General features: G+C 38.4%; 2 protein-coding genes across 3 annotated transcripts in view; one reads left to right on the top strand and one right to left on the bottom strand.

Moving 5' to 3' along the window:
• Positions 1 to 18,134, bottom strand: part of RSPH14 (radial spoke head 14 homolog) — a 70,034-nt gene that overhangs the window by 26,886 nt on the left and 25,014 nt on the right. The gene's annotated exons all lie outside the window — the stretch shown is intronic.
• GNAZ (G protein subunit alpha z) overlaps positions 1 to 18,134 on the top strand; it is a 48,103-nt gene that overhangs the window by 11,057 nt on the left and 18,912 nt on the right. For both annotated transcript variants that reach the window (XM_010398105.3, XM_010398106.3), the window contains one exon: positions 9,540 to 10,817. In XM_010398105.3, coding sequence (XP_010396407.1) covers positions 10,095 to 10,817 — 723 coding nt within the window. In that variant the 5' untranslated portion in view covers positions 9,540 to 10,094. The remainder of the gene's footprint in view (positions 1 to 9,539; positions 10,818 to 18,134) is intronic.

Here is an 18,134-nt window from a genome sequence, read left to right as displayed (position 1 = left end):
AGAGGAAAAACCTAACAGTACCTAAGGAACTTAAACTCTTCAGAGCACAAGTGGTGAAAAACACACGGAGACTGTTGCTAGCGATATTTGCACTGCTGCTTTGGCTTCACTCTTTGGATAAATCAGGCCTTCAGCCTCTTCAAATCTGCAACCTGCATCTCCATCCATGACCAATTTGCTTATTAAAAGACTTTTTAAATCTGATGAAAGGAATTTAACCACTCCAGTGTTCTCTAATATTCACTGTATGTTTAACATAAGCTTCTTGTAATCACTCGTGAGTTAGGAGCCAGAAGGGAGTGACTCGGATCCCTCTGAGTGGTGGTGGGTGTGTAACTGCAGCAACTGCAGATGGGGTGTGAGGAGGGTGTGATCACCCCTCCAGGGGGAGGGAATTGAAAGGAGAGACTGAAGAGAAATCCTAGTAGCTGCTAAACCTCAAAAGGATGTTAGGTTCTTTCTGGCAGCAGCAATTAGTGGGTGATGGGGTTTTGTGTTGGTGGTTTGTTTTGGTTTTGTTCTGCAGGAGGTGTCAGTGAAGGAAAAACGGGAGCTAAAGAAGTTGATGCATCAGATACCAAGGTCTTTTTGCTTTACTGTGAGTGAAAAAGAACTTAGTTTCTGTAGGTCTACACAGAACTTTATCTGGACGGCAAAATGATGTACAAGTCTTGGCTTTTGAAACTAGGAGCTTATTAGCTATTGTACAATGTTGTACTTAAATGTTTCTGGTTGCAGAGTTATGTTCTGTGAAGTAAAGTATATCTGTGTTTTGCATTTGGCACAAAGCAATTTCATATCAAAACCAGAACATGGGTAACTTCCTTCATATTCATCTTATTAAAAAAGCTCCTTAGAATTAGAGAGTAACTCCAACAATGGCTCAGCTGTCTGAGATGTACCTACTGAAGCTCTTGCAGGCAGCAGGATTGTATGACTGTCAAAGCTTCTGAATTTCAAAAGAGAAGCAGAATGAGACCAGGCGTAGGCTGCAGCTGTAATCTGTGCTTGGTAGCATCCAAGTCCTCTCCCATGAGTCACACTTCTGAGAACATCGTGGATTCTCTTTAGCCTCTTGGGATGTTTTCTTTTTGGCCCTGGACTGCAGTGTAATACTTCTTCCACTTCTCATCTCCCTTCTGTGGATAAAATCATGTTTAATTTGAGTTGTTAAGATGAAACCTAGAAAATCCATAGTCCTGATGTAGATACCTTCTGACATAGTTCATATGGTTAATTTTACATGTGGCCTAAGGCTGGAAAATACTCTCTACCCTACCTACCAAATTAATCCCTGATGATAGCCCTGCCTTTCATGCTGATTTTGACACTCTTTCTTCCTTTCTTGCTCTTATTATATTAGGAACAGCATTTAAATCCATGATTCTGTCTTCTTGTGATGTTGATAACTTGACAAAACTGCTGAAGTTTTCTTGTCTGTCCCTAAATTAGACCATTATGAGAACTATTGGCTTTATTCTTTCACTGTACTCCTAGTCTTCCATTTTGACCAGTTCTTTGATGCTTTTTCCGCCCCATGTTGCTCTTTCCTCTCATGCTTTCGCTGAACTGCTGCCTCTGAACTCCCTTATGATTCAGGTGACTCTTCTATATTCCTTTTTTGACTTTTTCTCATGTTGGTAACTTACTGCTCCAGCATACTCATTCAATCTATGTCTGTTTTTCTGTTTTTTCATTCACCATTCTTTTGATTTGTTCTCTGTGAAACATTACTCATTCTCTGTTGCTTAGTTTCCAACTTCATCACATCGACAGTCCTCTTCTCCCATGCTTTCACCCAGCCTTTCCATGAATTCAGTGTTTATTACTTCTACTGAAACAGTTCCTGTATTTTGCTCTTCTCCTTCCAAAACCTTTTGCTCTGCCTCTCCCTGCAAGGTCTATTCTTGCCAACTTTCTAGTCCTGACCCACTCCCAGCAATGTCCTTTCTCTAGCAAAACCATTCTGATCGAAGTCTGATGACCTAAGCAATTTCTTCCACCATGAACACCCTGGCACCCTGGATTTATTCTCTCCCTTTTTTTTTTCCTCCTAGTGTAATTAAATTCCATATGTGCAGACCCATCTTTACAGATTCTGAGTCAGTCCTTTCCCTCTGGTCTTTTTTTTTTTTTTTTCTGTGTGCAGATTTCTGCTGATCTTATGCCAGTATGATATAGTAAGATGTGCCCATCTGCTCTTCTTGCCTCATCTTCCTTCCTCTATTGCTCTCTCTTCCTTCTTTTTTTCAAAGATACAGGAATTTCTCGCTTCCTGTGTTTATATACCATTCAGTTTACCCAAGAAATCTTACCTAGCTTCTGTGACTTTATTCTCTCATTCCTTGCCTTAACCTTTGCCTTTCCTCTAGTTCTTAAAACCCCAAAGCAGAACAATTGTGATATATTTCTGTCTCCAACATGCCTTCTTATGCATCACCACAGATACAACTCATCTGTTCTTTCCATGATTCCCATTTACTGGAGCATCTTCTCCTTGCCTCTTGCTTGGCCTTGAGCATCAAACATTGCATCTTCACTGGCTGCTTTTCTCTATTGCATTAAACAGACCTCTTGTATTCAGGACACTGTTACCTGTACCCAAACTCTCATGCTCTCACTACAGAGATTGTCATTAGCTCATGCCTGTCACTGGAACAGCTAAAACAAGCATGGTTTTGCTTTATTATGTCACCTTTTGTGCACAGGAACAGAAACTTCCTTTTACAAGGCTATATTGTTCTCCTGTTACAAATCCCTCTTAAAATTTCTTTTGCTGTAACTACCAAAATGTCCTTATCTTTCATAAGGCATTGTGTGCAATAAGGTTAAATGAGTGATAGGAAAGTTGCCATTATATTCATGAACAAACCTAATGTTTACTAGTGCTTTTTTTTATGTAATAAAATAATCTCCTTAGCCCTGTGAGATTCATGAAACAGCAACCCTCTGGTAGTGAGTCTTAGCTCTTGAATCACCCACATAAGGGTTATGGTCCCACTAATGACAAAAGCCAAACAGCAACTCTAATGAACGCATAACCTACACTGCTGTCATCACCCGAGGTGCTTACAAAACAGAGTGGCTACTGCAGTTTGTTTGTTGCTTTCCTGCACACTTTTAAACGAGTCTGATGTTTGTATGTCCCTAAAGCAGATGCTGTGTGTGGTGTTTCTTCTCACCCTTGTCTAGCAGCTGGATTTCCTGAACACCCACTGTTAGACCCACTGTAATATTCTTGTTCTTGTAATGCTTTTCTATGCCAGTCTAAAGGTCACCTCTAAACCGGTTGCTGTGGCAGACTCTGGGCTTAGTCAAACTGCTGTGAAGCACAGGCAACTCCCCGTGCAGTCACTGACACTGCTCTGGATTTTTGGCCATGCAGCTCAGAACAGAACTATTGTGTATCTGGCTCTATTCAAGAGTCAGTCAGTCTTATGTACTGGTTGTGTTGGTGCTTCTTCTCACTGTTTCACAGTAGTTTGTGGATGTTGCTAAAACAGGTTGTAATTTAAATACCTACCAAGTATTTTAGGTATTAATGCTTCACAGGATTTATGTTTCCAACTTCCTGCAGTAAGTGGGGTGTGCACAGTTAAAAGAAAAATAACTAGTAGGTTCTTGTTGAATGCTTGGTTTATACGAAACACTATGTTCTTAGGTTCCCTAAATCTTGGATGAAGCCTGTATGCTAAATTTTGGCTGGATGATATACTTAGCTAGCGGATACCCCTAACCAGCATAATTTGTGTTGTGGTTCTGCTAAGGTATGTTGGATATTTTCCAAACAACAGACAGAGATGTTTAAGCTAATGAATATAATATCTCGCTTCAGCAAATCTGTTCTATCCCACGTCAGGTATACTTGGTTACATACTGATAGGTCTATGCCTACACAGCAAGTCAGTTTCTTTGGGTTTGCCATTATTTCCTTGCTAAACATCCTTCTGTCATGTATCACAGAATGGTATCCCTAGGTGGCAATTTTATTAGTTGAGCTCAGATTTCATGCCACAAATCTGAGTATTTCTATAAAATCACAGTGAGAATCAGCAGATGAGAACCTATGTGACCTACCAATTATTCTTCTGGCAAGCGTGCTGGAAGCAGTTGTCTGCGGGGCTGGTAACAGTCAGTGATGGTGACGCTAAGGAGCTCATGGTATGGCTCTAGTTCTGGTCAATGCCCTTCTCATCCCCTGCCTTGGACTGAGTTCCGAATTAAATTTTTTAAATCATTGTTCTTTTACCTTCTTCAGCAACCTTTATTATAAGAATCCCATCCTTACAAAGCAGCTTCTGTTATATGATGTTGTTTACTGTGGGCAAGGTCCTGTGCCATGAATATGCATTTCTTGACTGACTTTGCTATTCCTCTCATTTTGTTATTTTTTGCATAGACATTAATAATTTCTTGGCTCTACCTTGGGGAGTTGGTATAGAGGTTAGGCCCTATTTCTCAAATAGAGATCAAGATGGATCAAGTGAAAAAAGATTACTTCTTCAATATTTGAATATATAGAGCACAGCTATCACTGAGGCTGATTATACTTGAAAACTCAGTGCATTTCTTGGTCACAAACAGTATCTCGAGTTGGGCATCTAAGAAATGAAAATCACAAGCAGAGATCATCTTTGCAAAGATGTGCTTAAGGGAGTTAATTAATGTCACAAAGAACCCCCATGACAAAAATGGACAGAATTTGGCAGTGTCCAGTCAAACACTCAGCTAATTAAATAATGACACTTCTTTCTTCACTCATCTGACTAACAGAATATGCATTTTAACTGCTGCAATAAATAAATCACAAAAGACAACAGCTTTCTCTGCTGTTTTCTTGTTCAACAACTACATCTGGCCCATCCTTTGTTTTGGGTGGGATTGTAGTGCCTTAATGTGTAATTAAAAGTTTTGTCATAACTTGAATATACTTTCTTGTCTTTCAGGTTTCAATGATTGTATAAAGAGAATGTCAGTAATATCTGTGGCCACAGATTTAAAATAACTTTCTTCTGTAATAAATGGACTTCAATCACCCTACATTAAACAGTAAATTAATTCCTGGGAAGTTATTTCAACCTTGCATTTCTACTGCATGCATCTCTAGGATTCTTTTCTGGATGCTTCCCAGATTCAAAAATCTGGACTGATTTTCCCATTTCTTCTGAGCCTCAGTTCTTTTCTTTTTCTCTCTCTCCCTCAAAAAAAGCCTGCTTAGTAGAACACTTGGTTTCTTCCTCAGTAAGTACCTTGGGTATGTCCTGATATATCATAATCCCTTGTGTCGTCTTCTCTTTCATTAATAGTATGAGAAATGATTGAAAGTTAAAACGTGCAGAACTAAGGTTTTGTTAAAGTACTGGAATTCTCAGTGGGTATGTATAATCATTAGAAGCTGATTACAGTAGCTTGGCTTACACTTGTGAGTCTTAGATGTGTTCTGTGCCTCTTCTCGCTAGATTTGCTTGAGTTTGCTTTTACATGGGCGTAAAAGCTTTTTACTGTTTGTGAGTAGGCTGGTGGTCATGAAGCTATATTATCAGACTACTGGTACCAACTTGCATTTGAGGGATAATACAGCTTTGTGCCTACAGTTCCAGCTGAAATTCCTGCTGCCAGCAGCATACTGTATGCTCGGTCTCTGTGCTGTGATAGCCATAGCCACTGGTTTTGTTCTCAGCTTAGGAGTCACTACCTTTTTACAAGATTGTGGGGGAAACTTCTGAAGGTTCTGTAACTCTGCGCTCCATGATGATGTGTCAGTAGCTAATGAATCCAGAGATAATACTTGGATGTTTCCTTATGGAAGTGTTTACAACTGAATTGTGGTGGTGTGTCATTCTCCTTCCCTATCCCTTCTCCCTCTGCTGTCATAACTTGGGAACATGCTGGGAAAACAGATAAGTGTTTATGATTATACACACACTGATCAGTTTGCACAAGCCAGAAGTCATGGATAGGGGCAAAGAATGAGCCTAGATATGAAACCAACAATAATGACTGGTTTTTTGGCTACAAATGGGTGGTCAGAAGAACATGGTAGCACTAAACAGCTGCTCAGCTTAATGAGCTTCAACGCTTTAATACAGTAGCCAGTGCAGAATTTTGTTCAAGTGTCCTTCCCACTCCAGAAATTGGTAGCATTACTCTTTTGATAATGGAAATAGATCAGTGTTAGGTCAGGATTTGGGGCATGTTAATCTTACCTTGTGGGAAAAGCTACCCATTCTAGTCATGACAAAAGAGCCCATCTATATATCAGACTTAAAAACCAGTATCTTCTTAACATTTTGAGCCTTCAACTGTCAGAAGAAGGCAGATGTGTTAGTTTAGACACACATATACAGTATAATCTGGTGATTCCAATAATAAGATTTTTTTAAACAAACTTTAGACAAGTGTGCACAGTGAAAGGAAGCAATGAGGCTTTCCACTAGAGTAACTGAAAAGACACTTCTCTAATTAGAAACTTGCAGCCATAAAACACTTACATGTTTAATACGAAATCTGATTTAAAAAACCCAGCCAATTCTAGACTGCCTTACTTTCTGAGTGTATTTCAAGAAAAAGTAAACCCAATGAGAGAAAGTTCATCTGTATGTAGCCAGGGCAGTAAACTGTAGTAATGTAATAATTTGTGAAGTTTCCTGAATTTTAGAAAGTATTGACTGTGAACATGAGAGATGCCTTTCACGGTATATGGGAAAACTTACTCAAATAAACCAAACTTTCTTACTGTAGTGCCTATTTGAAAATAGCATTTACTACTCTGCTTCACAAAGCAATAATATAATTACCTCATTGTCTTACAACTTGAAATAGCGATATCCAAATATCATTACAATGTATGCAATAAGAATGACTAGAAGTCAAAAAAAAATTTGAGAATGTAAAACTAATGTGTATTTACATATTCCTGGTCTTTCCTACAATAAGGAGATCCTAGTTTACCTTTTTTTTTGGTGTTAAACATATTCATGAATGGCAAACAAAATAGCTGATATGTAAAACACTGTGGAATATGAATGATGCATCCGAATGTGTTGTGAAAATAGGCAATAGGGAATATTCTACAGAATGTTTGAGCTGAATGAAAAGAAAAAAATATTCTTGACAGAGTCTTACTACCAAATAATTTGTCATAAGTGTTTTGAGGCAAATAACATGAAGTTTAAAAAAGATCTGCTTGTCTTTATATAGTCATAGAATCTCCATATTTATCCTAAGCACTGATGCCTCTTGGAAGGAATATGTGGCCTCTTGCTGCTCCTTGCAGGCAAGCCTCTTTTGTTCAGGATGGAACTACAATAAAGAGAGGGAGTCTTATATGTGTTTCTTGCAAAATTCTTCATCTGTAATCACACAGATACATAGAAAATGTCATAAAGAATTCAGCAAGTGGTTTTATCAATGACATGAAAATGAGGCCTGTGATGATGAGGATTTAAAGGGGAACCAGTTTGAAATCTCCTGAATGTGTCAGAGTAAGTGTGATTAACGGAAGAAACTCTGATTTTTATATATGTAAAATAAGAATCTGGCCTGATATCTAATACAGGAATTTCATTCTCTCTGTGTGGCTAGAAAGTTATTCATTAAGAATGAGCTTCCTCAACTCTGATTTTTCATTTTCTGTGACTATTGGAAAAAGTGAATTATTTGAAGAAAGTGTGACTCCTCCCTTGGGAGGGTTTTTCTTTCTACATCTTCAGAGTAAGTAAAGCTGTGCTAATTACCATTCTATTAATGTGTACACTATTCTTTTAATTTTTCTCTGATTAATCTGCTCCTCATGTGCTAATGTCCTGTCATACAAAGAGAAGTAAGATAAATATAGCTGATATTAAGACTCTCTTGTAGAATTTTGGACCAGGTAAGAGCAATACATGGTGCATTTTGCAAAGGATTTGGATGTCTTTACATTTAAGATACCCAAAATCCTTAAATTGCCAGCGTGTTCAAGCACTGTGGTCCCTACAGGCAAAGACAACAGAAAAGCACTTCAAGCTGCTATGGAGAGGTGACTCTCTGTACTGACTGGATAGTTGAGAACAACTCAGAATAAGATTGTCATGGTTAGTTAGAAAGTCAAGTACATGAGGCTGTAAGTAGTTGTAGTTATATTTCTTTTCTCACAAAAGCTTGAGGTTCAACATCTGGCTTGGAACATTCTATCTCTCTCCTGGTAGTGTGGAATCATTCTCTTTAATATGTATTTTAATTTATTGTCACATCTACATTTAAATTCAAGCAGGAGAACTTCTGAAGGCTTTTAGGGCAACTTTGAAAATGGTATTGGGAGACTTAGTTTTATTAAAATGTAGTAGAACGTTTTCTTTAGTATCCTCTGAAACTTTCTGTAAGGCTGCCTCTGAGGGGATCTCAGCGACATGTAATTTCGTTTGCAAATATACTCACTGAGGACCCTCTAGGCACAAGTAACTAGGCAGCAGGAGAGGTGCCAAGGTGTGCTGGGGCAGCACTCGGTGAGGAAGCCCTGACATCTGTGATTCTGCTGCCCACTGTGCTCAAAGCTTAGTGGGAGCAACAAGCCCTTCCTAGAAGAGAGGCAAATGGTCACCAATCAGCTCTCAGTAATGTGTTTTCCCTCTGTGAGAGTAACTGCTTCCTGCTGTTGCCTTCTGCAGAGTTCCAGCTAGTAGGCTTAAACTCTGATTTGGGAAAGAATAATTGCTCTAACAGTCACTGAAAAGCTCTCTGCCCTTGCTTGGGATGGTGTTTCCTGTGCTTCTTGTGTGAAAAATTCACCTTGTAGTCACTGCTGCCTTTTATTGCATCTCAGAATTTCCTATATTGAAATGGAAGGAGAGGAGGCTCATTAACACTTAGCTTGGCTGTGGACAGAACCTTACTGTGGCTTGCTGTGGTAGTGCATCTCTTTATTGATGAAGCAAGATGCAGGTACTGTGTTTAACAATACTGTTCTCCAAGGGGAAAAAAAGAGCTGTTACAAAGATCAGTAACTCTTTCTTTCTCAAATTCATGAAGTGAAGTTGATCAGCATATTTTGCTTTTTAATTTAGTTATTTAAATGTTCAGTGGAAATAGATAAGATGAAAGAAAACTCAGGAGGACATCTGTCTGAGTACAAGATATTGATATAAATAGAGAGGCTGAGAAAAGTAGTTGTGAGTCTTCCATTTTCTACTTCAGACAAACCAGTCGGAACAGAACTGTGCAGGAAAAGCACTGCCATAAGCTCTTGCTGAGGGAGAAACTGGGGCACAGCTCAGCACTGTTTGTTTTCACGTAGGTTTAGATAATAAAACACAGAAGGCTGAAAGGGAGATTTGATTTTCTATTGTTCAGAAACCACATTTTCTTACTCTGCGAGCTTCAGCTGTCCCTATGCTTTTACTATAATTTTAGATATTTGCTTTTCTTTACATAATTTTTCCATATGTATTTTCCATTTGGCATGTTAAAAGGTTTAGAAGCCTAGAAGAGGAGGAGAAAGTGAGTGACTTGCTGCAAGGAAGCAGAGTCTCTCATTCATTTCTTTTCCCGTTGTTTGGCAGGTGGAAAGCACAGATTTACAGAGCTGAACTGGATCAGCTGAAGAAGTGGGGGAAGAGAAACAAAACAAGCACAGTACCAGTGAAAAGAGCTTCAGCTTTATCTTGCAGCATCACCACAGCAACCAGAGAATACAATCAGAAGAAAAGGCTAGAGCAGAGAAGGTGAAAGTGTGGCTTCTTACCTTTGGACAGAAGGCAGCAAAATAATTATGCAGAACAGAAAAGGGTATTTGATGGTTCTAGACAAACTGTGGCAAAGGGAAGTGTCCCGTCATTAACAGGAATGTGCCACAGTTTATGCACTGGAAAGGGGAGTGCCATGAGATCTACTGATGAGACTATTTCTGTGGTTGCATATCTACATGTGTTTGCACCCCTGCTGGGACTCAATTAGGTGTCTGTAGGCATCGGGGATCATCAGGTATTGGATAGCGACCTTTTTTCCATTCAGGGTGTACCTGGCACAAGAACTGAAAGACACCACAGATCTTTTTGAGAGACGCCACAGAGTGAGACAATCTGCATCCTTTCCCTTCTGTAACTGCCTGCTGTACCATGGGATGTCGGCAAAGCTCTGAGGAGAAAGAGGCAGCGCGGCGGTCCCGTAGGATTGACCGCCACCTGCGCTCTGAAAGTCAGCGACAACGGAGAGAGATAAAACTCCTTCTCCTGGGCACCAGCAATTCTGGGAAGAGCACTATTGTAAAGCAGATGAAAATCATTCACAGTGGTGGCTTTAACTTGGAGGCCTGTAAGGAATACAAACCTCTGATTATCTATAATGCAATTGACTCTCTCACACGTATCATTCGGGCTCTGGCCACCCTTAAGATAGAATTTCACAATCCTGACAGAGCATATGATGCAGTGCAGCTTTTTGCCCTGACAGGCCCAGCTGAAAGCAAAGGTGAGATTACCCCGGAGCTCCTAGGGGTCATGAAGAGGCTCTGGGCAGACCCCGGTGTGCAGGAGTGTTTTTGCCGCTCCAACGAGTACCACCTGGAGGACAACGCTGCGTACTACCTGAACGACCTGGAACGGATCGCAGCTCTGGACTACATCCCCACAGTGGAAGATATTCTGCGGTCTCGGGATATGACCACAGGGATTGTAGAAAATAAGTTCACCTTCAAAGAGCTGACTTTCAAAATGGTGGATGTGGGTGGACAGAGATCTGAACGCAAAAAGTGGATCCACTGTTTCGAGGGGGTTACAGCAATAATTTTCTGTGTGGAGCTGAGTGGGTATGACTTGAAGCTGTATGAAGATAACCAAACAGTAAGTACAACTTCTGCTCCTTGTTCTCTTTCCTTCTTCTCCTTTCTCCTTCACCAGTATTGTGGTCTTTTATCTCCCCCTCCTTCCTTCCCTCCCAAGGCAGTAATCCCCAACCTTTTGGAAAACCCAGAAGCTATGGTTCCTTTATTTGGATTGTTTTCCCCGCTGGACATAGTTAGTTATTTAATGTTACTTTTGGGAAATTGAGGTGCTCCTCACATGACAGCCAATTTATTATTTTTTTAGTGCCTTTTAGCTAAATGTTTACATGGTTAACTGTTACTTCAAACACCACTTAAAAAGGCAGGCAGTGGTGACATCCTGGTGTACAGGGATGGTTCATTTGGGCACCATGTGTGCAGGTCCTGGGAAATGCTGAAGGTAAAATAATCATAAGTAACAATTTCCTCCCCCTGCCCTGCCTTTTTTTTCCCCAGAATTTTCAATAGGAATTTGGGATGAAATTAATTTTTAAAAGTAATTAAATATGGTTTTGAATTAGTATAACATTTTTATATTTAAAATTTTCTTTGACTGTTTTTGGTTAAATGGCTGATTTGCCTTGTCTGAAGAACAGCTATTCCCATTTAATAGTCTTTAATGTTGTTAGCTTCTGGATTTCACAGCATGCAAATACAGTTTTGTTGGTATATCTTATCACATAGATAATATTTCCCTATTCTTATCTTCTGTAGTGATTTTACAGTTTATAAACTGCTCTTCTATTTTCTTCTCTGTACTATTCTGATGAGCCATTCCACTGTCCTGTGTGTGGACTTACGCTTCATTATCTGGAGATTCTTGTCTTAGCATTAGTGCCTTCCTATTGTAACAGATTCCTGTATTTGATTCTTGGTTAGTAACCTCCTCTTGACATGAGAGAAATATTGCCACTAATTCTTTCTCCTTATTTTCAGACATATTAGGAAAAGTATTTTACATCTAGACCCTGACTAGGAGTTATTTAGTTTCTTGCAATTCTTTTGACTTTTCCTGCCTTGCTGTTCAGGTTTAAAAATCAAAAAGTGCTACCTGAAATGGAAAAAAATCAATATACTCTGAAAAATCCTTATGGACATTGGTCCATACACGTCCAACAATAGTACCTACATTGGTATGTTACTGGAACTGCAACACTGAGACTTCCACTCATGAGAAAAGCCCTACAAATTACAGAGTTGCAGAGTGTAAAATGCTTCCTGGTGTAGTATCTATGGTGAAGAGAACTGCTAAATAAAACTAGTCAACTGCCAAACATAACTTACTGCTTGAGAGAGCATGTAAGAATCTGGCTGATTTATAAACTGTGAAAGTTGAGCGAATGATTTGCATGAATACGGTAACTTCTGTGATCCTGTTGACAGGAGTGGAGAAATGCTATGCATGAACTCTGTCTTTACTGCAGATGCATTAAAGTAATGATTGACAGACATGGTAAAAAATGAGGGGAAAACCGGTTCTGCACACTGTGGCTTCTGATTATAGCTGAGTCGTGAAGTCTGCTGAAAGTGAGATTGTTGTAGTGACACCAGTGTGCAGAAGGGAGAACAAAAATAATGCCTGAACTATCAGCTGCCTGGACAACTTTTCCTTTGAGTGTAATTTGAAGTGACTAAGTTAAATTTATCCTGCCTGAAAACAAATAACAGAAGGGGAAGGCTGACTTTTTCAGGGGCTTTTGTCTTTCTCCTGATATGCTTTATTCTGGGTAACATCACGTACAGGAACAAAATCACCTGAGTTGACAGTTTGTGGAACTGGACAAACCAATTTTTTATTTGTCTGTTTAACGTATATGATATTTAGCTGTTTACTAAAGAGAAAGATAAATGAAGAATTCCAGTTCACTTTTTTCCTCCACCTTGTGTGTTTTCCTCTGTCACCTTGTAACAATACTTTTCCTGCTTATCTAGGGTTATCTGGAAATATGATCTGTGTCTGGTTTCACTTCTACAATGTTTTGGGAGGCTTTTTTCCCCTACCCAACATAATAAATATAGATTTATCATTCCACGTACCATAGCTAGTTAGCATGACTCAGCCATGTAACAGCCACCTCTTCTTTTGACACAGTTGCAAAATTGGTTTTTAAAATACCTTTGGATTGGTATTGATTTATTGTATGCTTATTATTCCTGACCAGCACTCTGAGAAGGTTGCCTTAAGTTTTTATATCCCACGCTGATTTCTTCTCTATTATGTCAAATAAATTGTTCTATTTTTCATGGCCCTTAGCAGCTGATTGACCCATTCTATCTTTTATTACATATTAAGATGCCATCTCTTGTCTTTGATAATGTTAAATTATCAAACAATCATTTTTTTGCCTTCTTACATGTTGCATCATGCACTTTGAAGGCACTACCCTTTAATATCTAAGTGTCTCATCTTTATTTAAATTTCTCCTTAAATTAATGCGTGCTAGAGAATGTTAAACAATCTCAAAAGTTAGTGCTGCTGCCTGTCACCATGAAAAGCACTCTTGCAGTTTCTCTGTGAGTGTCCCCATCTGTCCAGCTCTGTCTTGCTATACATTCTCATGGATGGTTTTCTTCCACAGCCTGTAGCTGCAACAGGGTTTGAGACTACTGGAAACATTTCAGAGATGCAATACTAAAATACATAATGAACTGAGTTACACATGAGTGTGTGCCTGAGAATTCCTGAGGTCAGTAGTCACAAGAGAGAGTCACATGGTGCAGGAGATACCAAGTAAAGGTTGTGCAGATCTAAAAATGACACTAGTTCAGTAATTTTATAAATATGGATGTTAGAGGAAAACTGCTTGCAGGTAACAAGTAATTTTTGTTCCCTTTCTTACAGACACTGCAAATGAATATAAAAATTAAATTTTAGGTTTTTTGAAACTATTTTTTTAGTATCTTGTTAAAAAGAAGATGCAGATGAAAATGCCAAAATGCTTCTGCAAACAGTTCAGGCTGGAGTAGGCTTCATGCAACACTAATTGCTGGGGTCATAATGGAACCTCTCAATTATCTATTAATAACTGGGAAGCCTTCTGTCATATGTTAATTGTATGAATTCTGAACAGAAATCCTGTTTCTGCCAGGAATTCTTTTATCAAGTAAACAACATTGGTAACATTTTTTTCTTTTTTTTTCCCCTGAGGCCAAATACTTAAGGGGCTTATTTGCCTTTCCAGATAGTTCAGCTTTTTGAGTAATACAGGGTATTAAAAATCCTTTCTGGCATGCAGCTCTTTTCCTGCAATGCTAATACTAACAGTCAGGACAGAGGGGAAATTGTGATCCATGTACCCATAGCCCTTCCAGCACCTGTTATTATCAGTGGTAAAACATCATGTCAGAAAACGTTTTTCTGACAAACTAAGTCACTTGGGAATCCTAGAAAAAGATTGACCTAAACTGTTCAATTTTTTTATGAAGCTTTTCCATTTCAGGATTTTTCAGAGTGAAGTTTGTGTGGGAGAAAAGCCTAGATGACTTCAGCATTCATGTGTGTAATCTTTCAGCACTGCAAATGAAATTCTAGCCTTTTTTCACTTAAGAAAGTAATATATATAGTCCCTTACCAAAATTTAACTTTATGTAGTAATGCACCACAATTCCAGCCTCAGGACTTGTATGCAAGCATGTACCTTCTAAAATATGTAAACAGCAGTAAAATAACCAATATACATAACAGGAAATGATTGATCAACTGCCAATTTTCAGGTTTTTTACTAGATATTCTTTCAAGTCTAAGGATTTCTTTTTGGTTACATTGTTCATTATAACTGTATGCTCCTTATGAGAATTCACATAGAACACACAGGACAGCATTTTTTCATATTTTGGATTTGTTGCCATACCCTGAACTTTACATTCTATGTAAAGATACTAACTTCAGATATAACTTCAGATACTAACAATAACTTTATAGGCAAATAATTCTGTCTGTGTGTTCACTAAATTATTTTCTCTAGTTGGAAAAAAAAAAGTCATAAATATGATAATGTGTCACCCTATGGAATATAAAAAATAGACACATTCTAATGCCATTGTGTGATTGCAGGAAGATACCAATATCAGATTGTAAAAGCCTGCAAAGCTTTCCTGTGAGGCTTATCTATTTCATGTCAATAGACTAATCCCTAAGACAATCCCGCATTTAAACCTACAGATAAATAAGTATTTCTGTCACTGTAGAGCAGTAGGCTTAATTAGCAGAAATTCACAGGGGCAACAACAGAAAGACTTTTATGCATTCTGGAAAACCATGACATGGAACTAATGGTCCTACTGGGCAGTATTTGTCTGCTTTGGTATCCAGTGTTGGTTGTCAGACTTACACCTGAATTAGATGACTGAATTTCCCAGTGTATTTAGGTAACAGCAGGCAATGGCTCAAATCCCCCTATGACAAATGCCTGAGAAATTATGTAACTCTTTTTTTGGTCTCTGTGACTGGCTGTATTCAAAACTCCTAGACTAGGTAAGGTGTTTTGCTGTGATTTTTAAATTAAATTTCAGGCATTACAGCACTAAGGTAAATAAAACATTGAGGCATCAGGAGTGGCAGAATGCTCCTAAATATCCTATGAACTTCAGGCTCAGAATAGTTCTTAGGTGGAAAGATATGGATACTGACAGATTAATAAACAGAACCTAAGTTAAAATCTTGGTTACCCAGTAACACTACTGTTCTTCAAACTATAAAAGAAGGAAAAGCCCCAACCAAAACCCAGCTGAATTACAGTAATGCCTATCAATGTAGAGGTAGTAAAGCTTGCTCTGTAACTGCAGGGTTAAAGCAGCCACCAGCGTAGTACACATGAACACAAGGCACCTGTCAAGCACTGGGAGAATTGTAATGAGTCAGAAAGCCACTGACACTGATAGGCAGAAGAGCTGATCATATACACTGGATAATATCAATTCGATAAAGAATCAGTTTGTGAAGGAAAGGAACTGAATGTCTCTGCCTCTCTCAGCAGGGTTGGAAAGCCATGAACATCTTCCCAAATATATTGTCATAGAAAAGATACAAGTGAAATCAGAAAACTGGTTATGGGAAGGCAATGACAGGAGTTAGAAGAGGAATACACCACAGCAATACAAGGTTCTTTGACAGCTATTGTCATCTTTATGTGCAGCTGTCTAGATGACTATATTGCAAATCATTTACTTAAAAGCAAATCCTAAATTTTTCCTTGAAGAATCCCTTGAACAGTAAGGAATGCCCCATAATTTTAGGGCTGTGAGACACATGTGACAGGCCTAGCCTAGCCTTATGGAAAATATGCTTCCTGGACATTTAGAGGTTTAATCTTCATAAGTTAATTGGATTCTCTGAAATTTAATGCATATGAAGTAGAGTGGCATAGTTCAGGCAATCAGTGTTACTTCTTTGAGATGAAAATATGTAGCTTTTTATGCAAACTTTACAATAAACTGAGCAACTTTTAAAAGACACATGAGAAACATTGATGATATAGATGAAGCTTGGAAATTCACTTGACTGTATTGTAAGGGGTCTAGATCCCACTTGAAGTCCAATGCCATGAAAAGAATAATGTGAGTTTCAAAACTTAGAATCAATCCAGTGTAGAGAAGTGCTGATATCATCTCTCGTAATTCTGTATGTTGTCTACTTAACAATCACAGTGAATAGGAATGTGCCAACATGAAAAAAAGGAAAATTCCATACTGGTCTAGAAAAACAGCTACTTTGGGTTATTTTGTAAGTTTATAAGCTGTAACAACTCTCTGTGGTATGCCAACCCTGGAGAGTGTAGTGGAACCCAATTAGCCTTAAAAACAAGCAGAAATGCTGGAACGAAGGAGGATCCTTGCTGTTCAGACAGCTTCAGAGTGAGTTTTGGTGGTAGTGAATTTTTCAGAACTTTCTTCCATTATTACAAGTCAGTAATTTAGATTGCAGGTCAAATCAACTACATTGTCAGGTCAGCATTGTCCATGGACTGGTCCCTGAGCATTCTTGTTCTTGGAGGGCTACAAGATTCATCAGGTTCTCTTTTTAAAAATTTACTATTAAGTCTGTCTACTGCCTTTATACTAACATCCTTGCAGGGTAATCATCCTAATAATCTTTTACACTAAATGCAACACTGTCAAAACCACTCGGTGGTTATACTATCAGGATGTTCTGGCTGAGTTGAATGGCACTGGTAAAAGGAGCCATTCTAGGCCCTCAAGGAAACTTTACAGCTTAAGAAAACATAGGGGTTTTTAAATAGGTTTCTGGAGAGGTGGTCAGTTTTATTTAAGCTATAAAGTTTTGCAAATACAAATATTTGACCGCCATACCATATCTAGAAATATTTTCATGGGGCAGTTTCAAGTGGTACTTAATCTAGACTAGAGCCTTTCAGATACACTTTCTTTGTTCCTTTTTTTTTTTTTTTTGCATTGAAAATACTCTGTGGATGCAAAACTCTTATCCCAATTGGAAACTCATTTTGCTTGTTTTCTTTGTAAGGATAATTAGTGACTACTCTCTGTCAATTCTGAAAAATCCCTGAATTTAATTACTTAAATGAATTTTTAAAAATCTCAGTGACTTGGCATGCAGCTGAAATGAATTCTAATTCTGCTATATTGTTGTCTTAATCCTGGCCTGTGTTTATGGCATGTTTTAATGTAGTGTTATCTGTGAATATAGTTACTCTTTCTGTCATTAACTGAGATGTTAAAGAAGCTTGGATATTAAATATATCCTGTACACTTACAGAGATTTAGTCCTATGTGCTTGTTGCTGCAGTTTTACTGCTTTCAGCCTTTTTTTTTCTTTTTTTGATTGTGCGCTGCCAAGACTGAATACCTATGTCTGTATCTTGGGAAAGATTTTTGAGCATCAAAATGCATTTTTGAAAGCTATTAATACGCTCAGTTAAACTTTTAACTTGTCAACCAATGACAGTGTCCCCTGATTATACTTCAAAATTAGCAGACAATGAATAACTCCTCTACTCCAATTAATTCAGCTCTCTAACTCCTGTCACTTATTTTTTAGACATTTAAGCTTGATACTGTCCTTTCTTTCCATTATTAAGCTGATTGAAACAACTTGCTTTTAAAATACACAGTCCACATATTCTCTGTATACTTTTTCTCATTATTTACTGATTTGCCATATTTTACTTTGCATACAGGAACCAACTCCCAGCCATTTACCATCAGAAGAAATAAACTATTGATAATAGTTTAAGACAATTTAGCATAAAATGAGAAGCAAGAATCCATCAGTCTATCAGTTATGGGGAGAAAGCTTGTGACTAAACTGATTTTCCAGAACACCAGGATGGTATGTCAGACGTGCTGCACCTCCTCCAGG

This window comes from Corvus cornix, chromosome 15 (genome assembly GCF_000738735.6).
Source record: "Corvus cornix cornix isolate S_Up_H32 chromosome 15, ASM73873v5, whole genome shotgun sequence".
NCBI lineage: Eukaryota > Metazoa > Chordata > Aves > Passeriformes > Corvidae > Corvus > Corvus cornix.
Note: the sequence above shows the minus strand (reverse complement) of the source record. Positions and strands in the feature narration are given on the sequence as shown.